At 41.7% G+C, this 21,830-nt stretch overlaps 1 protein-coding gene and 1 long non-coding RNA gene across 3 annotated transcripts in view; one reads left to right on the top strand and one right to left on the bottom strand.

The window, feature by feature from the left end:
• TRPC6 (transient receptor potential cation channel subfamily C member 6) overlaps positions 1-11,346 on the top strand; it is an 80,661-nt gene extending 69,315 nt beyond the window's left edge. For both annotated transcript variants that reach the window (XM_058186040.1, XM_058186039.1), the window contains exons 10-12: positions 646-729; positions 3,529-3,604; positions 9,774-11,346. In XM_058186040.1, the coding sequence (XP_058042023.1) occupies positions 646-729; positions 3,529-3,604; positions 9,774-9,925 (312 nt within the window). In that variant the 3' untranslated portion in view covers positions 9,926-11,346. The remainder of the gene's footprint in view (positions 1-645; positions 730-3,528; positions 3,605-9,773) is intronic.
• On the bottom strand, positions 10,006-21,460 carry LOC131199827 (uncharacterized). Its single transcript, XR_009155427.1, has 6 exons — positions 21,333-21,460; positions 18,359-18,558; positions 16,833-17,113; positions 14,828-14,911; positions 12,878-12,976; positions 10,006-10,119 (listed from the first exon to the last, which is right to left on the bottom strand). It is a non-coding gene; the product is annotated as an uncharacterized LOC131199827 (long non-coding RNA).
• Between the last annotated feature and the right edge of the window lie 370 nt (positions 21,461-21,830).

The following is a 21,830-nucleotide window of genomic DNA, read 5'->3' as shown; positions in this document are numbered from 1 at the left end:
CCTTGATCAATTTCCATCCATTATTCCTTGTCTGGTCTTCAGGTACCTTGGAAAATAGCTTGACCCCTTCCTCTCTGGGGTAGCACCTCAAATATTGGAACACTGCTATCATGTGTCCCCTGGTCCTCCTCTTCACTAGACTAGCCATACCCAGTTCCTGCAACCATTCATCTTATGCTTTAGCTTCTAGTCCCCTAATCATCCTGGTTGCTCTCATCTGCACTTTTTCTAGAGTCTCAACATTTTTTTTTATAGTGTGGTGACCAAAACTGGATGCAGTATTCTAGGTGTGGTCTTACTAAGGCTTTATAGAGTGGTGATGATGTTAATTTAGTGAAGCAGAGAGCCTGGATACTCAAAATCTACCATCAAGTTCCTAGATAAAAAATAATGCAGAAGACTGGATACAAAAGACCATGAAATGAGAGAAAATAAATTGGAGTGACATATCTGTACAGAACCCAGTTATTAGTTGATGACAATTAATAAAATTGTACCACTAAATAAAAAGATTCACCTACTTTTTCTTGGCTTATATTTGGGGGTTCCTTGTTTATCTTCTTTGAAATATCCAGAATGTAGAAAAAGGAAAGAAAAATAAGTTGGAATTATCTAAGAAAACTTCTCATTATTTCTTATTTTCAGATGGAGCATAATAAGCTACCAAATATAAGAAGTACAGATGACATCGACTTAAACAGCCCAAATAATTCACAAAGAAAGTACCAGGTAAGTATCACGTTTGCATCTTACGCTTAACTAGATCAGTTAAAGACTTATTTGTGGCATCTACACAAGAACTTAGCCAAATTTAACCTGGGTTATATTTTTTGTGAATTAATTTGTCATATAGGGCTACCAGATCTGGACTGTAGAATTTAGGATGGCTTTTAGAATAGAATAGAATAGAATAGAATAGAATAAAATAGAATAGAATAGAATAGAATAGAATTTTTTTATTGGCCAAGTGTGATTGGACACACAAGGAATTTGTCTTGGTGCATATGCTCTCAGTGTACATAAAAGAAAAGATATGTTCATCAAGGTACAACATTTACAACACAAATGATGGTCAATAAATCAATATAAATCATAAGGATTGCCAGCAACAAGTTATAGTCATACAGTCATAAATGGAAAGAGATTGGTGATGGGAACTTTGAGAAGATTAATAGTAGTGCAGATTCAGTAAATAGTCTGACAGTGTTGATGGAATTATTTGTTTATATATATGGAATTATTTGTTTTATATAAAAGCAAAGCGCTAGATTTTTTTAAAAACTATATCTTTATTTTTACAACCCAGGTCTCATAACTCAACCTGTTTGGTTGGTTATGGTTTGTTGTATTTTGCAGATCTGAAAGAAATGGGTTAATTCAGTAAGTTACAAATCTAGTGGGAATCCAGCCAATTGGAACCATCCAGGAAATTCAATAGACAAAATTCTGCAAAATGTTAGTACAAGGTGTAAGACATATTCAGTCTTACGTGAAGAAGTCACAAAGTAATTTGTGAGAAGACTCGACTGAAAAATGCCATACAGGAATCCTTCCCTCAAGAATTGCCATGATTCAATAGAATAGAAGAATAGAAAAGGAAATTGGAAAGGGACCTTGGAGGTCTTCTAGTCCAACCCCCTGCTCAGGCAGGATATCCTATACCATTTCAGACAAATGATTATCCAATTTCTTCTTAAAACTTCCAGTGCTGGAGCATTCACAACTTCTGGAGGCAAGTTGTTCCACTGATTAATTGTTCTAACTATTGAATCACAACAGTTGAATCACAATAGCTTATGAATTAATATAAAGTCTCCACTAGCCTGTTGAGTCTAATTCCCTGATCTCTTCAAAAATCTAAATTAAACTATCTGAGACAGATGGCCTTCAAACTCTTCATTTCAATAAATCTAGTGAAAAGATCTCACCAGCTTTTGAACAACTGGTTCTACAGGCTGCTCTTATTGTTCAGAAGTTTTTCCTAACTTTCAAGGTGGAATCTCTCTCTCTCTATCATTGATTTCTATTATTCCGTGCCTTTTCCTTTGGGGTAATAACCAACTTATCTTGGCCGTCCAAGTAAATCTCTTAATGGATTGTTCTGAATATGAATCTCCTGCATCAGTTTGGGTCAATGGAAAAATATAGGGAAATTGTTGTTGTTTGTTGCGAAGTCATGTCTGACCCATCACGACCCCATGGACAACATTCCTCCAGGCCTTCCTATCCTCTACCATCTTCTGGAGTCCATTTAAGCTCATACCTACTGGTTCAGTGACCCCATCCAGCCACCTCATTCTCTGTCGTCCCATTCTTCTTTTGCCCTTAATCGTTCCCAGCATTAGGCTCTTCTTCAGTGAGTCCTTCCTTCTCATTAGGTGGCCAAAGTATCTGAGTTTCAGCTTCAGGATCTGGCCTTCTAAAGAGCAGTCAGGGTTGATCTCCTCTAGGACTGACTGGTTTGATTGCCTTGCAGTGAAGGGACTCGCAGGCATCTTCTCCAGCTGTTGTGGTCTGTCAGCAGCCTACAGAGCTGACAACAGAGTCAGACAGCGATGAGGCTGAGGTGAGGCCAGGGCCATCAGGAAGTGAGGTGTGGACTCCAGAGCCTCTAGAGACTGATAGTAGTGAGGCAGAGGAACAGGAAGAGCCTGTTCCTAATGCATGCATGAGAAGAGCTGCCAAAAGGCAAGAGCAGCTAAAGCAGAGGGGACAACTCGGGAGTAGGGCCAAGAGATGATTGACCCCTCCTATAAGGCTTAAAACAGACCAGCACCGGCGTTTGGCCTTTGCCGGAAAACAGCGTTGTAGCTGCGTCTTCTGTTTCGTTTTCTGCTTTGTCTACGTCTTTGTTTTTGTGGCTTCTGGACATTTGCCAGGAAGGGCTTTTGGCAGTTTGCCTAATTGGACCAAGGTTTGTGAGATAACTGAGGAATTTGTGTTGGGAAGCATTTGTTTTACTTTGAGTTGAACGAATAAGGTTCGAATAAGGTTTGTTTGTTTTTCACAGACTGAGTTTATTACTACCTACTTGGGCCTGGGTCACAACACCAGCATCATAGTTCAAAGGCCTCAATTCTTTGGCGCTCAGCCTTCCTTATGGTCTTGTTATGGAATTTGTTATGAAGCAGTAAACTCTACTATGTTCAGTGGGGTTTATGAGTTAATATACAGTACTTAATATACATCATGGGTCTCCAACCCTTGGGCTGTGGATTAGCACTGGGGCGGCATGTTAGAAACTGGGCCATGCAAACAAGGAAAGCCCCATCCTCAAGATGCAGGCAGCATGCGAAACCACGCCCCTTCCAGTCCATGGAAAAACCTCTCTCCATGGAACCAGTCCTTGGTGCACAAAAGATTGGGAGCTGCTAATATACATGATACGGCGATATTTGTATAAGCATCAGTTTGATCATAGCAACGCTCTGAATAGTTCCTGGAGGGCAAGCCAAGCGTTAGTCAGCTTGTAGAATTAGGATCCTTTCATCAAAGCTAAAATCATTTTTTTATGCTTCTCTTTTCTAGAAGATCATGAAACGTCTTATTAAACGATATGTACTGAAAGCTCAAGTAGACAGAGAAAGTGATGAAGTCAATGAAGGTAAGATTGTAGAATGGCTATAATTCTAATATTAGATAACAAAGATTTCTTGTTTGTTTGTATCATCAAGACTTTAGTGGTATCTTTGCTGCCAAACAGGTATTTTTAATTTATGGTCTATACTAGTCTTGTGCAATTCTAGAAGTGTCTCCTCAAAATCATGCTGTCAAAGATTCATTAGCAAATTGATGAATAACAGAAGCAGAGTTTTCAAGTCATGGCTGTAGAAAGCAGAAAATGTAAGGGGTGAATGGGATCTTGGAGATTACTTATCCCAACCTAATTGCCCAATGCAGGAATCCATTACTACAGCAAAGTGTAGTACATTGAATCTTGGATGGGCTTAATATACCTCGTTCACCTTAATACACCTTGCATGCACCCAGCCTCGAAAACATGCCTAAATAGCACGACTTGGAGCTGGCCCACCTGTGATCACCGCTACCAGTTCGCTCAAACCGGTGCAAACTGGCTGAATACCACCTCTGCTTGTATTGCATTACTGATGGTAGGGGAGCAGATCTCTCCCCCCACCCCTCTTTATAAGAGTAGCTTAAAGGAAAACAGTTTCAAAAGATAAAAACACTTCAGGAGAGAAAGGGGAAATGTGAAATTTCTCTTCAAATTTAAACAAGTGTTAGGACAGTTGCTTAGCAGAGGGGCTAGTAATATTGATCCCCCATAACGCTAAAATACCACCTGCAAAAAGATACTGGACAAGAGAGGAGTCTGAATTCTGACCTCCGTCACATGTTCAAGATACTGAACCAGGGTTGGCTTTCTTGGCGATGTTGGTAGGAGGGGAAGTGATGGCAGGCATCATTCAACCCCTGGCCTGAAAATAACTATGGTATATGAATAAACCCTGACGGTGCAATGGTTAAAGAGCAAGTATTGCAGACAAATTCTGCCCACAGCCTGGAATTCAATCCTGACGGGGCTCAAGGTTGACTCAGACTTTCATCATTCCGAGATTGGTAAAATGAAGAGCCAGATTGTTGGGGGCAATATGCTCTGTAAACCACCCAGAGACTGCTGTAAAGCACTATGGGGTGGTATATAATAGCAATGGCACTTAGACTTATATACCACTTCATAGTGCTTTACAACCTCTGTCAGTGGTTTACAGAGTCAGCCTATTGCCTGGGTCCTCATTTTACCGACCTCTGGAAGGCTGAGTCAACCTTAAACCTGGTGAGATTCGAAGTGCCAAATTGCAGGCAGGCAGCAGAAGTAGCCTGCGGTACTGCATTCTAACCACAGCGCCTATTACTGTTGCTATATGTTGTGCAGGCAATGCCAGCAGTGATCTCATTACAGAGGAGCAGTAAACACTGACTGGGGAGGGCAGTACTTTTATATATCTATTTATTTTTCCTCCTGGCTGTGTGCTTGAGCCTGCACTGGATCCAGGAATTTGACCTCTGCAATTTGTAACAGGATACAGAGTCTCAATCTGCAAGTCATAATACGAGCCCTGGTAGATGTGGATAGAACAGCATTTCTGCCCTTGACTGAGAAGCTAAAGAAAGGAGCAGATCTCTGATGTAAAAAAAAAAAAAGTTGAAAGTTTCCAGCAGGCTCGATTTTTCAAAAGGAATTACATGTTGAGCAGCCAGTCTGTCCTAAAGCCTTAAATTGTGCTTTGATGTCAGAGGCAAGACAAGATAAGATAAGGCCAGTTAACAACTTCTCTGAAATGGGTTTCCCAATTTAATCTTTTCCTGAATTTTGAGGCTAAGACGTGAGAGGCAGAATGAGGTATAACACTTTACGCTCTTTGGATGAAAAGCAGGACATGACACAAACCAGCAAAAAAAGCCTCAACCTCTTTCTTGTGCAATATAGGTAGACCTCAACTTACGACCACAATTGAGAGCAGAATATCCACTGCTAAGCAAAACGGTTGTTGAGCGAGTCGTGACCAATTTTACAATTATTTTGCCACAATTGTTAAGCAAATCACTGCAGTTGTTAAGTGAATCACATGGTCGTTAAGCAAATCCAGCTTTGGGTTAGACTTTGATTGTTAGAGAAGCCAGCTGGGAATGTCAAAAATGGCAATCTCATATGACCCTGCGATGCTCCAACCGTTGTAAATACATCCTGGTGCCCAAGTACCCAAATTTGGATCATGGGACTAGGAGAATGTTACGATGGTCATAAGTGCCATTGTAACTTTGAATGATTGTTAAATGAATGGTTGTAAGTCAAGGACAGACAATCATTTGTAAGTATGACAAACCAAAGCAGGTGGTTACAACTTCCCACTGTAAAAAATAATAATAATAGAATGTGTCTTATATCTCATAGCATTCTTGGAAACAAAGATGGTATTTGAACCTGATGCCCCACCATGAAGTTAAAAATAGCTCCTGTCAGGGATCCATATACTGTAGATGTGAAGAATAAGGATGCCTACGGAGATTATCAGTCATCCAGGCAGGGGTGAAATCCAGCAGGTTCTGACAGGTTCTGGAGAACCAGTAGTGGAAATTTTAAGTAGTTCGGAGAACCGAACCTCTGGCTGGCCCCAGAGTGGGGAGGGAATGGAGATTTTGCAATATCTTTCTCCTGAAATGGGGTGGGAATGGAGATTTTGCAGTATCTTCCCCTGCCATGCCCACCAAACCACACCCACAGAACCGGTAGTAAAAAATTTTGAATTTCACCACTGCATCCAAGTCATGGTTGTCCCAAAGGTACTTTTTCAAGAGGCAACTAGACTTTCTGGTTTGTCTTTGAAGATGTTTCACTTCTTGGATAAGAAGCTTCATGGATAAGAAGCGAAAAGTCTTCCAAGAAAAACCAGAAAGTCCAATTGCCTCTTGAAAAAGCATCTTTGGGAAGGAGAATGATCCTAATATCAATATAGCTGATGTTTATCAAATACTATCAAATAGCAGGAGCTATTCAAAATAGTGGCGGAATTTCATTCATTTCAGACATCAATACAATTGAACGTGTCCAGAAATATTTTACAAGAAGAATTCTCCACTCCTCTGAATACAACAAAATACCTTATGCCACCAGACTTGAAATCTTGAATTTAGAAAACTTAGAACTCTGCCGCCTTCAACAGGACCTGTGCTTAACTTATAGAATCATCTATTGCAATGTCCTTCCTATTGAAGACTACTTCAGCTTCAATCATAACAATACAAGAACTAACAATAGATTTAAACTCAATGTTAACCATTTCAATCTTGATTGCAGAAAATATGACTTCTGTAACAGAGTTATTAATACTTGGAACATACTACCTGACTCTGGTCTCTTCTCAAAATCCCCAAAGCTTTAACCAAAAACTCTCTACTATTGACCTCACCCCATTCCTAAGAGGTCTATAAGGGGCGTGCATAAGAGCACAAAATGTGCCTACCATTCCTGTCCTATTGATTCCTTTCATTACTGAGTCTGACTCCGTTCTGAGGCTGACCGGACACTAGTTAGGTCCTATAGCAGGACCTACCTAGTGGCACTGAGGGATGCGAAACATTTCTACGTTTCCTCCCTCATTGCGTCGGCAGATAACCGCCTGGCCGCCCTGTTTCGGGTTACCCGCTCTCTCCTTCAACTGGAGGGGCGGGAGGACCCCCTACAAGGGCGTGCCGAGGAGTTTAATGGTTATCTATACGATAAAAGCGTTCAGCTTCGGGACGGATTGGATCAAAATTGGGTAGATCTAGGCGAGGGTTCCGAGACCCGTCTTGTTGAGGTGGTTTGGGATGACTTTGATCCTGTGACTCCCGAGGACATGGACAGGTTGCTGGGTAGGCTAAATGCCATTACATGTTTACTGGATCCGTGCCCCTCCTGGTTAGTACTGGCTACTCAGGAGGTGACACGAGGCTGGCTCCGGGGGATTACAAATGCTTCTTTGCGGGAGGGGGTCTTTCCTGCTGCCTTGAAAGAGGCGGTGGTGAGACCTCTCCTCAAGAAGCCTTCCCTGGACCCAGCTGTTTTAGGGAATTACCGGCCAGTCTCCAATCTTCGCTTCAAGGTGAAGGTTGTAGAGAGTACGGTGGCATGTCAGCTACCCCAGCACCTGGATGAAGTTGTCTATCTAGACCCGTTCCAGTCCGGCTTCCGGCCCGGATACAGTACGGAGACAGCTTTGGTCGCACTGGTGGATGATCTCTGGAGGGCCAGGGATAAAGGTTATCCCTCTGCCCTGGTCCTATTAGACCTCTCAGCGGCTTTTGATACCATCGACCATGGTATCCTGCTGCGCCGGTTGGAGGGGTTGGGAGTGGAGGCACCGCTTATCGGTGGTTCTCCTCCTACCTCTCTGACCGGACGAGACGGTGTTGACAGGGGGCAGAGATCGACTCCAAGGTGCCCCATGTGTGGGGTGCCGCAGGGGTCGATTCTCTCACCCCTCCTGTTCAACATCTATATGAAGCCGCTGGGTGAGATCATCAGTGGCTTTGGGGTGAGATATCAACTGTACGCTGATGACACTCAGCTGTACTTTTCCACCCCGGCCACCCCAGTGAAGCTGTCAAGTACTGTCCCGGTGTTTGGAAGCCGACGGGTCTGGATGGGGAGGAACAGGCTCAAACTTAATCCTCCAAGACGGAGTGGCTGTGGATGCCGGCACCTCGGTACAATCAGCTGCAGATGCGGCTGTCTGTCGGGGTGAGTCATTGGCCCCGATGGAGAAGGTACGCAACTTGGGCGTGCTCCTGGATGGTCGGTTGTCCTTTGAAGACCATTTGGCGACCGTCTCCAGGAGAGCTTTTTATCAGGTTCGCCTGATCCGCCAGTTGCGTCCCTTCCTGGACCGGGATGCCTTATGCACGGTCACTCATGCTCTCGTAACTTCTCGCCTGGACTACTGCAATGCTCTCTACATGGGGCTCCCCTTGAAGAGCACCCGGAGACTTCAGCTAGTCCAGAATGCGGCTGCGCGGGTTATTGAGGGAGCGGTTCAGAGCTCCCACGTAACACCTATCCTGCGCAGACTGCACTGGCTACCTGTTGTTTTCCGGGTGCGCTTCAAGGTATTGGTTACCACCTTTAAAGCGCTCCATGGCTTAGGACCAGGCTACTTACGGGACCGTCTACTGCCGGCCTCTATCTCCCATCGTCCGGTGCGTTCCCACAGAGGGGGACTCCTCAGGGTGCCGTCAGCCAAACAGTGTCGACTGGCGGCCCCCAGGGGGAGGGCCTTCTCTGTGGGGGCTCCGACCCTGTGGAACGAACTTCCCTCGGCTCGACAACTACCTGACCTTAGGACCTTTCGCCGCGAACTTAAAACTTATTTATTTCGTATGGCTGGACTAGCTTGATTTTACTTTTAAATTTTAATTGAATTTGATGAGTTTTTAAATTTTTGTAATTTTATGGGGTGTATTGCTATTTTAAATTTTTGGGCAAATTTAAATCAGTTTTTTAAGGGTTGTTTTTAACTATTGTGTATGTTTGTATTTTATCTGCCTGTTCACCGCCCTGAGTCCTTCGGGAGAAGGGCGGTATACAAATTAAAACATTATTATTATTATTATTATTATTATTATTATTATTATTATTATTATTATTATTATTATTATTATTATTATTATTATAATATTCAATTAATATAGTTATTACATACTTATGCTCATTTATATGCTTATATATTATATAGTTATTTTCATGTTTTTGCTTATATATACTGTTGTGACAAAATAAATAAATAAATAAATAAAATAAATTAACTCTGCTTTGAGAGCTAACGTTAAACCTTATTTCTCTTCCTGATAAAGATTCTATATTTCTAGGAGGGGGGGAAATAACTCACCTCTTTTGAAAAACAGATTTTTTTACCCTGTTTTCCCCAAAATAAGATATCTCCTGATAATAAGCCCAATTGGGCTTTTGAGCACATGGCAATAAGGCCAAGGGCTTATTTCAGAGTTCAAAAAAATATAAGATAGATAAGACAGGGTCTTATTTTTGAGGAAACGTGGTATTATTATTATTATTATTATTAATAATAATAATAATAATAATAATAATAATAATAATAATAATAATAATAATAATAATAATAATAATAATAATAATAATAATGATGCAAATGTTTTATTACCTTCATTATTGGTGTTTTATTTATTAGCTTCCTTCTGGAAACAGGTCTTTGGTTCCTATATTCCTAAGCCTTTTGATCTTTTCTCTTTTACAGGTGAGCTGAAAGAAATTAAACAGGACATCTCAAGCCTTCGATATGAGCTCCTTGAAGAAAAATCACAGAACACAGAAGACCTGGCAGAACTTATCAGAAAGCTTGGAGAGAAATTGCATATTGAACCAAAGCAGGAACAAAGCAGCAGATAACAAGATCTTCTGTCTCAAAAGGAAAAGAAGCAAAAATCCTCCAAGCTGGCAGACCCAATGAAAGCCATATCAGTGTTTACCTCCCCTTTGTTCTCCTTCAGACTTAATTGACACTTTTAGAGCAGACATCAAAAGCAGACACATCTTGAATGGATCTTTTTATTATTATTTGTTACGGGAAAAACAGCATTTGACTGAGTTGTTCAATTCCATGCACCAAAGGAGAAAGAGAGAAGAAGAAAAAGAACTTTTCAAAAATAGTCTTAAAATTAAAAAAAGACATAAAACACAGTCTCGTAAACTATATGACTTTAACTGCTAGATTCTGTTAACATCAAGTTCTTTTTCACATATACAATATGTTCAAACACGCATACCTTATATTTGATCGTGTATCTATAATCATAGTCCATTAAAATAAAGCGAGGTTGCAATAAATTAGCTAGGAACAGAGTTCCGGTCTTAAAAAGAAAAGAACTGAACCTCTTTTAACTAAAAAGAAAGAGTTACAATTAAATTGTTAATTAACCAAAGAGATTAATTTCTTTGTCAGTATAAAGGCTTAGAGTGGATGAAAGATAAGTTCAAAAGAATACATCTCGAAATTGTTGTAGAACTACTGTACTATAACACCAGAGGTATCGCCATACTACAGTGACTCCTCAACTTACAACCATAATTGAGCTTGCAATTACAGTCATAAATTGAGATGGTCATTAAGTGGGTCATCACATGATTGTCCCTGTTCATTTTATGACCTTTTTTACAGTGGTTGTTAAGTGAATGTGATGGTCGTAAAGCAAATGCTACAGCTGTTAAGCAAACATTGTGCTTGTTAACTGAATACTGTGGTTCTGAAGCAAATCTTTTCTTTGCAGTGGTTGCTTTGTGGTGGGAGCTAGAAGCAAACACCAGTTTCTGGCCAAAAACATCATAAATCTCAGTCACATAACCGCAGGCAATTCAAAGCATGCAAGGAAGGAGGAAGTTCTAAACCACTGGTTCTCTACGGTTTTTTTCATCATGGACCTCCCTTTTAATACCTTTTGTGGTCACTTACCAGGGCCACGAACCCACCCACCCCAAGACTCAAGATTTAAATCATAACATTTCTTCCAGTCTTTGCAGACCTCTGACAACATCACAGCCCCCCAGGAGTCCATGGACCAGAAGTTGAGAATCACTAGGCTAAACCATATATAGAATGACAATAACCATCTCACACACACACAAAATATTACCAAGTTACAAAAAGCTGAATAAGGTGGTATCAACAATATATGAATAAATTATGTTAGGATTTTATGTATATGTTTATGATAAAGTGTATGGAGCTGTTTGCATAATGTGATAAGCCGGATTTGTTCATTATCAGGAAACACACATTTCTCTCTCGGGCTTTGGCATACAATTAAATGAAAGTAAAGAAATGACTTTCCAGGAGTGAAACTGAAGGCTTATTCTGTCACATAAACACAGTATAGAAGCCATAAACAGCTAAGGCCCAAAAGGAGAATGATTGGGAAATACATAGTTGATTCTGAAAACCACTGATTCTCAATCTTGACCATTTGAAAATAGTGTTGTAGCCTGCCTGCGGCCAACAGAACTGGCAGCAGAGTCAAGACAGTGAGGAGGAGGTGGAGGAACATGGGCCAGTCCTGGGGGCTGGGGAAAGCTCAGACGAGAGCTCTGCGTTGGAGGCAGAGATGGAGATAGACAGCAGTGAGGCAGAGAAACAGCTGGAGCCCAATCCCAGTGTGCGCATGCACAGAGCTGCCAGAAGACAAGAACAACTCAGAAAGCAGGTTTGACTTGGGAGTAAAGCCACACCTTGGAGGTGATTGGCCCCTCCCATAGGAAACAAAAGAGGAGCGAATGGGGAGGGGGCTTTTGCAGGAAACAATTTGTTCATTCAGTAGTTTCAAGAGTAAAAAGTTTTGTTTGTGACTCTAAGAGACTCTGTGCCAAGTTTTGCCTTACTCCGGTTGGAAACAAGTTACGTGGCAGCTTGCCAAGCGAGATAAGGTCTGTTGAGAAATATTCCTTTGAAAAACTGTTTGGACAAACCTTGCTGACTGTGAATGAAAGTAATTCACAGTCGTGTAAAATAAAAGAGGTTTTGCCAGGACCAATTCCTGCTTTTTAAGGGAGCCTAGGACAGAATAGAATAGAATAGAATTTTATTGGCCAAGTGTGATTGGACACACAAGGAATTTGTCTTGGTGCATATGCTCTCAGTGTACATAAAAGAAAAGATACGTTCATCAAGGTACAACATTTACAACACAATTGATGGTCAATATATCAATATAAATCATAAGGATTGCCAGCAACAAGTTATAGTCATACAGTCATAAGTGGAAAGAGATTGGTGATGGGAACTATGAAACGATTAATAGTAGTGCAGATTCAGTAAATAGTCTGACAGTGTTGATGGAATTATTTGTTTAGCAGAGTGATGGCCTTCGGGAAAAAACTGTTCTTGTGTCTAGTTGTTCTGGTGTGCAGTGCTCTATAGCGTCGTTTTGAGGGTAGGAGTTGAAACAGTTTATGTCCAGGATGCGAGTGATCTACAAATATTTGCAGATAGATGGACTTCAACTCCCAGATAGATGGACAGATAGATGGATGGACTTCAACTCCCAGAATTTCCCAGCCAACTATGCTGGGTCCACACATTTTCAAATGGCCAAGATTGAGAAACTACTGAAAACCCTAAAATTACTGTTTTTCAATGGAAGGAGAAGTTTATATGTGACTATTTATACATCTGCCTCACTCTCCACTGGCTTTTAAATAGCTAGTCTATTTATCATTGCTATCTTGTGCTGTGAGGTGGCAGGTAATAGATTCAGTCTAAATCTTTCAGCAGGATGTATTTCTATGCAATATTGGAAATAGTGGAAAATATAAATTTATTGTCATCTGCAGCTACACCAAAATACTTACTTTAGTATGCAATCCCTCTGCAGGGGGGTTGGACTGGAAGACTTCCAAGGTCCCTTCCAACTATTATTCTGCTATTTGCTGTTATGAACATACAAATACCTTAAAAAAAAAAAACACCTTTTGATTAGCATCAGTGGTGGTATTCAGTCAGTTCAGACCAGTCCGTGTGAACCGGTAGTGGTGACCTGCGGTGCCCGCCCCTGCACTATGCCGTCCTATTTAGCCGCGTTTTCTAAGCCATGAGCAATTGGAAGGCTGTGTGCATATGTGGAAGGCACACACTCACATTTTTGGTGTGCAGCGAACCAGTGGTAAAATTATGTGAAACCCATCTCTGATTAGCATGTTTGTACACAACTTCCCAAATAAAGGCAGTCTTCAACTTATGACAATTGCAATAGCACTTAGACTTATATATTGCCTCACAGTGCTTTTACAACCCTCTCTAAGTGCTTTACAGAGTCAGGATATTGTCCCAACAATCTGGTTCCTCATTTTACCCACTGCGGAAGGATGGAAGGCTGAATCAACCTTGAGCCTGGTGAGATTTGAATTGCCCAATGGCAGGCAGCTGGCAGTCAGCAGAAGTAGCCTGCAGCACTGCCTTCTAACCACTGCGCCACCATTGCATATTCATCATTTGACCTGACTGATTTTATGACCTTGTTTGCCAAGATTTAAGAAAATCAATCATTTATTAAAAGAATCCGACTTCCCCATTAGCTGCTTATCAGAAGTTGGCTGGGAAGGTTGCAAGTGGCAGTCACACTGAGTTTGCAATTGTCATAAATACACACTGGTTGCCAAGCACAAGAATCATGAACATATGACTGGGGGACGCTGCTACAGTTGTAAGTGTGCGAAGTGGTCGTAAGTCATTTTTTTCAGAACTGTTGTATCTTCGAATTCTCCTTAAAGGAATGGTCATATGTCAAGGGCTACCTCAGTGTGCTCTGTTTCCCACATCTTTTGGAGCGAAAGTTTGAATGGAGCACAGGGAACAAATAGAACCGATTCACTCTTTAGTGCAATCTGTTTCCATACATTGTACCCATGTGCTTTCTTTGAAATGTGTGTAGATTTTTTTTGAAATGTGTGTAGATTTTTTTTGCGCTCCCAGCTCCTGCTTATGAATCTTTATAAACAGATACCGCACAACAGTCTGCAAGCATCCAAGCAGCATCGTTTCCCAACAATGGTTCTGAATGTATTTTATAACTAAAGATGCCAAAAAAGAACATCTGGTTTCCTGCATTTGCTTTCAATCATTGAAGTTCCACAAAAGATAAATCACAGCGGCCTAGAAAAATGCCCAAAGCCATTTATTTATCATTATACACGGCAATAGGCCAGTGAGACAAGGGTTAAATACAGTGGTGGGATTCAGCAGGTTTGAGCCAGTTTGGGTAAACCAGTAGTTAAATTGCTGGCTGGCCCCACCCCTTCCTGCCCCACCCCTTCCAGGAGTTCCCACGCGCCCCATTTTGGCTCCCAGGTAAGTGCAGGGAGGCGTACTAGGCCCAAAACAGGGTGCGCAGGGGGGGGGGGGGAAATACGGCACGCCCCCCAAGGCCCATTTTCACTCCCAGGAGGCTTCAAGGAGGCCTCCTAGGCCCAAAATGGGCATGAGACGGTGCAGCGCCCCCTCCCCTCGCTGCCTGTTTTTGCTCCTAGAGGTTGCAAGGAGGCCTATTAGGCCCAAAATGGAGCACGGGGGGGAGGCGTATTTCCTCGCTCCCCATGGCCTGTTTTGCTCCTGGGGGGTGCAGGAGGCCAAGTGCTGCCTGTCACACCCCCTGGCCACACCCACCATGGCCACGCCCACCCAACCGGTCATTAGGGCAGAGAACCGGTTTTTAAATTATTTGAATCCCACCACTGGTTAAATATCCCCATTCTCTCCACTAATTCTAATCTGGTATTAAAATTTAACAGATGAAATACACGCACCAGAAATAAACTCTATTCACTTAGTTTCTGTTGGAACGAGGTTGCAACAATACACGAAACAGCTTGAGAAACAGGTAGGAAAACCTGAAAAGAAAAAACTGATCAAAAGTCCCTCTGTTCTAAGTCCTTGGCATAGGTTTTGATCTCCATCATCTCCACCAGCTGTTTTCTATCTCTCTGAGTCATCCTCTTTGACTCTTATTCAGAGTAAGCAAGGGTTAGTTTATTTAGCTATATATTTTAAGCTCTGACCTTTTGCAAAGAGATTTCCTTACAGCGTTCTAAATGCATTTAGCCCTGTAATGTATTTAATGGTGGGGCAAAGCCGGTGGGAGCGAAGACCTTGGCAGCCCCTGTCCCTGAACTGATACCATTTTAAATAGCCCAGTGTTATGTTGAAGTGCTGTGTTATCTCTTTGTTGACCCACGTTTGAACATTTATATTTCAGGAACAAAGGACCAACAATATCTCTGCATGTGGTGTGTGGTATGTTTCCCATAAAGAAGAACCCAAGGACCTTGACTAAGAGGTTGAGTTGAACAATGCAAGTATATTTTGCCACAAGTATTTTTAGAAAGGAGTAGTGAATTAGACATTCTCCTACCAACACTGGATCAGCGGACTGTTACTAATAGGGAGACAATCTGTTAAGCTAAAGGTAAAGGTGAAGGTTCCCCTTGCACATATGTGCTAGTCGTTCCCAACTCTAGGGGGCGGTGCTCATCTCTGTTTCAAAGCCGAAGAGCCAGCGCTGTCCAAAGACATCTCCGTGGTCATGTGGCCAGCATGACTAAATGCCAAAGGCGCACAGAACGCTGTTACCTTCCCACCAAAGGTGGTCCCTATTTTTCTACTTGCATTTTTTATGTGCTTTTGAACTGCTAGGTTGGCAGAAGCTGGGATAAGTAACGGGAGCTCACCCTATTACGTGGCCCCAGGAATTCGAACTGCTGAATTGTTGAACTTTCAATTGACAAGCTCAGTGTCTTAGCCACTGAGCCACCACGTCCCAAAGTTATATAGTCACCCCAAAACTATATAAAAGAATACAGGTACTCCTCGACTTACGACCACAATGGAACCCTAAAATTTATGTTGCTAAGTGAGACATTTGTTAAGTGACTTTGCCCTCATTTTACAACCTTTCTTGACACAGTTGCTAAGTGAATCACTGCAGTTTTTTTAAGTTAATAACCTGGTTCTTAAGTGAGTCTGGTTTCTCCATTGATTTTGCTTGTCAGAAGGTTACAAAAGGTGATCATGTGACACCGGGACATTGCAACCGTCATAAATATGAGTCAGTTGCCAAGTGCCAGAAGTTTGATCGCATGACCCTGGGGATGCTGCAACAGTGTGAAAAATGGTCATAAATCACATTTTTCAGGGTCGTTTGAATGGCCCCTAAATGAACTGTTGCAAGTTGAGGACTACCTGTACTTGAGGTGATCACCTGTAACCAGAGGTGGGATTCACTTACCTTCCCTAAAGGTAAAGGTAAAGATAACGGTTCCCCTTGCACATAAGTGCTAGTCGTTCCTGACTCTAGGGGACTCTAATCCTTTCAACAAAACCATTCTTTCCACACCCTGTCTCATCGTGTAGAGTTGATTTTTAGTGTGTGTGAGTGTGTGTGTGTTTGTGGGGAACTGGAATAATGCTTCATAATAGGATTCCTTTCCCTTAAACCAGTTTTGATACGTAAAAGTTAAAGATCATCTCAAACCAAAAGGGTTTGGATTACAGGGTGTGTTGTAAAAAAAAACGCAGTTGAAGCTCCATCTCTTTTATTTATTTGTTCGTTTATTAGATTTAGAGACCATCCATCTCGTACACCGAACCAATCTGGGTGGGGACTTGATCTTGACTTTTGTTTTTTTTACTTTGCTTGCTAACAGAGCCCAATTCAACTTCTGAGCCCAACTCAACATTCTGCTGACTGATTACTTGATACCACCTGTCCAGTTTCCTTGTAGGTGCTTCAAAAAAGGTTTGCTTCCCACTTACCTCTTTGGGGTGATGATTTTTTCAGCTTCTTAGTCTTGCATCAGTTACTGGGTGAATGATGAATTGTGTCTTGCGATACATTTGCAGACATCTGGTGCAGCTTTACACTTTCTCACAGTAATTGAGCTTCTTCTCATTTACCCTTCACGGTTAGTGAGTGTCCCACCAAAATAGATGCAGATAAGGACAACAAAATGGTCTCTCCAGGAAGGGAGAAGGGTCATTGGTTCTTGGAGGAGGAGATGGTTTGAATTCAGATAGTCGGATAAGACCTGGCATCTCTGCATAGGGATGGAAAACTCTTTCATGAAATGAGAAGCCATCAACAGTGAGAGGAATAATAGGCTAAATATATCACAATCTGACTCAATGTAAGGCATTCCCTGCAGAGAAGCAAACCAGGATTATGGAATGAAATAAAGATTATGGAATAGTAATAGCAAAATGCTGTTCAAAAGTGGTGCCTCAAAATAACAATCAACAAGAGCCGAGGTGGCACAGTAGTTAGAGAAGTAGTTAGGCTACTTCTGCGGCCTGCTGGCTACCTGCAATTTGGCAGTTCAAATCCCACCAGGCTCAAGGTTGACTCAGCCTTCCATCCTTCCGAGATGGGTAAACTGAGGACCCAGATTGTCGGGGGCAATATGCTGACTGTGTAAAACTGCTCAGAGAGGGATGTAAAGCACTGTGAAGCGGTATATAAATCTAAGTGCTATTTTTTCCAATCACATTAACTTTTCTTTTCCCCGGGTGAGACCTGTCTATCAAGGCAACCTGGTCTACCCAATTATGGGATGGAGCATACTGCTTCCACTTTCGCCTTTCAGCCCCAATCCAAGAGCCTTCGCAAGCATTTGCTTTTGTGTTGAATTTATGTTTACCGACAAAGAAATAAAGGGAGATTAGTATAGAGTAGCCCAGGTTTGAATCCCAGAAGGGTATGGCTAGCTGATGAGAACTATATAGCTTGAAATAGATCTCTACTAGTTTCCCTTTATTTCTTTGTTGGTAAACATAAATTCAACACATTAACTTCGGTTGACTTTGTAGACATATCCATGTAGTTTTCTCAACCACTTTGGCCTTCTTCCTGAATGCTTTTAGATTTCCAATCTCAACCTTCCGCCCTAGGGATTTCTGGTGGTCTTCCACCCAAGTATTAACCAGCTCTGAGAGCCAGTTTTATTCTACAACATCAGCCCAAGTCAGTTAGGTGCTGGTAGATTATCAAAAATAGCCTTCAAAAGGGGGTAGGCAGCCAACTTGGTAAACCACCTGTTAATTTAAAATACAACATTGTCAGGGCAAATGGCATTTAACCAGCCTAAGTCTGATGGCCCATATAAGGAATCCCATATAAGGAGTCCTTCTTTTCCTTGCTTTGGTCAACTCTTCTGACTCTTTGCTGTCAGTTCAAAACACAGCCGCATATTTTTGTCTCACCTCTACATCTCATGGCTGATGCAAAATTCTGAACTCCTGGGAGACGTTTTTTGATTGCAAAGCAGAAGCTCTCATGCGTTTACCTTGACAGGTTTGATAAGCCTGGCTTGCTACAAAGGAGAGGGGAGGGGTCCAAAATCTGATGATAAGGGCTTAAGTCCTCAGCTGGACAGTGCAAAAGGAGAATGGAGCACCCATTTGTCTCTGATAGCACTTCAAGGAAGGAGAAGAAGGCTCTTACACACGGTTACCAGAGATAACAATCAAAGGAGGACATGGAAAACTGGAAAAGGAGAACAGATAGGGTGAAAAGGAGGACACAGGGTTAATTTTCTTGGCATCTGCAACAAAATTCACAATGAAAATCTACAATATACATATATATATACCTGTGTTTCCCCAAAAATAAGACCTGGTCTTCTTTTCTTTTGGGCCCCAAAATAAACACTACGACTTATTGTGGGGGGAGTGCAGGGGTGAAATTCAGCAGGTTCTAACAGGTTCGGGAGAACCGGTAGCAGAAATTTTGAGTGGTTCAGTGAACTGGAAAATACCACCTCTGGCTCGACCCAGAGTGGGGTGAGAATGGAGATGTTAGGGTTCCAAGGAACACCCCCAACGAAAGGCTTGAGGTTCCTCAAAGTTCTAATTTATTAGAGATGTCATGTTGGCACAGCTGAGAGAACCCGAAACTGAAAGTTTCCAGGTTTTCCACACCCAGTTGACAGTTCACAGCCCACTTTCACACTCAATTGGATACAATGCAAGTCTCCATCAGACGCTAGATGTCCTTGAATACGGAATGTTGTTATGACTAACTTTCTACCGCTCCAACAACAAACCCCTCCCAACTTCCCCAGCTAAAATATGTGGCAGTTAAGAAGCAAAAAGAAAATTGCCTTCCAAAACTGACAGGAGATTTAGCAATATTCTTCCCCCAGGAGTGGGGAGGGAATGGAGATTTTGCACTATCCTTCTCCTGCCACGCCCACCAAGCCACACCATGCCCACCAAGCCACACCCACAGAACCAGTAGTAAAAAAAATTTGGATTTTACCACTGGGGGAGTGTCTTATTTTATTTTATTATTTTTATTTTTATTTTTTTATTTGCATTTATATCCCGCCCTTCTCCGAAGACTCAGGGCGGCTTACACTATAATAATAATAACAACAGAGTTGGAAGGGACCTTGGAGGCCTTCTAGTCCAACCCCCTGCCCAGGCAGGAAACCCTACATCATCTCAGACAGATGGTTATCCAACATTTTCTTAAAAATTTCCAGTGTTGGAGCATTCACAACTTCTGCAGGCAACTTAACTATGTTAACTTAACTATGTTAACTTAACTATGTTAAGCAATAGTCTTCATCCATTTGTATATTATATACAAAGCCAACTTATTGCCCCCAACAATCTGGGTCCTCATTTTACCTTCCTTATAAAGGATGGAAGGCTGTCAACCTTGGGCCTGGTGGGACTTGAACCTGCAGTAATTGCAAGCAGCTGTGTTAATAACAGACTGTCTTAGCAGTCTGAGCCACCAGAGGCCCTTTTCCATGTATGAGAGGCCCACTTCTTTGGCTTGCTCACAGTGGGGCAGGAGGCTGCTTTCCACACAAGTGTTGCCGCTGCGAGGTGTGTGTGTGTGTGTGTGTGTGTGTGTGTGTGTGTGTGTGTGTGTGTAACAGACGAAATCTTGTCAGACAGAGGACTCTATTTATTTGCATCTACAATATACTCTATGAACTGTTACGGAGGGGCTGTCTTTACTCTCTTCCTCTGACACATAATATCTTGGACTGAGTTATTTGACTAAGTATCTGACTAAGAGGGGCTGGATTGAAGCTATGAGGAATCTGGATAAAGAAGAAGAAAAAAAAGAAGTACACCTTTTATATTTTATTTCTAGGTTCTATCATATCGCAAGATCTGAAATGGACAGCTAACATCAAAAACATCATTAAAAAAGGACAACAAAGAATGTTCTTTCTGCGCCAACTCAGTAAGCTCAAACTGCCCAAGGAGCTGCTGATTCAGTTCTACAGAGGAATTATTGAGTCTGTCATTTGCATCTCTATAACTGTCTGGTTCGGTTCTGCAACCCAACTGAAAAACACAGACTTCAGAGGATAATTAGAACTGCAGAAAAAATAATTGCTACCAACCTGCCTTTCATTGAGGACCTGTATACTGCACGAATCAAGAAGGGGGCCGTGAAAATATTTACAGACCCCTCGCATCCTGGACATAAACTGTTTCAACTCCTACCCTCAAAACGACGCTATAGAGCACTGCACACCAGAATAACTAGACACAAGAACAGTTTTTTCCCGAAGGCCATCACTCTGCTAAACAAATAATTCCATCAACACTGTCAAACTATGTACTGAATCTGCACTACTATTAATCGTCTCATAGTTCCCATCACCAATCTCTTTCCACTTATGACTGTATGACTATAACTTGATGCTGGCAATCCTTATGATTTATATTAATATATTGACCATCAATTGTGTTGTAAATGTTGTACCTTGATGAACGTATCTTTTCTTTTATGTACACTGAGAGCATATGCACCAAGACAAATTCCTTGTGTGTCCAATCACACTTGGCCAATAAAATTCTATTCTATTCTATAGTGACGCTGCTTAAGCATTTGAATGAGTAGAGTTATGAAAACGGTTCATAATTAAAATTCACAATTAAAAAAAAGACATTCAAAAAGCTGGATATCTAACATTTTTACTCTTACAGGAACTCCAAGCTTGTAAAAAAAAAAAGGACTCTTTCACTATCAGCTCATCCCTGTGAAGTGCCTCTATCATGCCAAACAAGATCTTCAGAGTACTGTAAATTATTAAAAACTCAATAATCATTTATCCTGGATTTTATATATATAAAGTTTGTTTTCATTGTACGTATATACACAGTATACCCATACAAGGAAATTCACATAACACCCAGAGACCAAGCCCAAAACACATGACAATCCCCAGGCACCCCCTCACTCACCCAAAATTCCCCACCCTTAAACCTCCAAGCATCAACACAACAAACCAAGTAATGCTGTCCAACAGCTCACTGATGGTGGCCCTTTAGTTCATTGTTGAGTGCAGTTATAGCTCTTGGATAAAAACTATTCAGAAGACTTGTGGTCCGAGTTTTAATTGTTCTGTATCTTCTGCCAGAAGGCAACAGATTCCAAAAAGATTGTAAGGAGGATGGGAATGTTGTGACATTCTCTGAGAATGTTGTGCACAGTGGGGCAGGAGGCTGCTTTCCACACAAGTGTTGCCGCTGCGAGGCGTGTGTGTGTGTGTGTGTGTGTGTGTGTGTGTGTGTGTGTGTGTGTGTGTGTAACAGACGAAATCTTGTCAGACAGAGGACTCTATTTATTTGCATCTACAATATACTCTATGAACTGTTACGGAGGGGCTGTCTTTACTCTCTTCCTCTGACACATAATATCTTGGACTGAGTTATTTGACTAAGTATCTGACTAAGAGGGGCTGGATTGAAGCTTATTACTGAAATCAGATGAGGAATCTGGATAAA

The sequence above is a fragment of the Ahaetulla prasina genome, chromosome 5 (genome assembly GCF_028640845.1).
Source record: "Ahaetulla prasina isolate Xishuangbanna chromosome 5, ASM2864084v1, whole genome shotgun sequence".
Taxonomy (NCBI): domain Eukaryota; kingdom Metazoa; phylum Chordata; class Lepidosauria; order Squamata; family Colubridae; genus Ahaetulla; species Ahaetulla prasina.
This window is presented reverse-complemented; position numbering and strand designations above follow the sequence as displayed.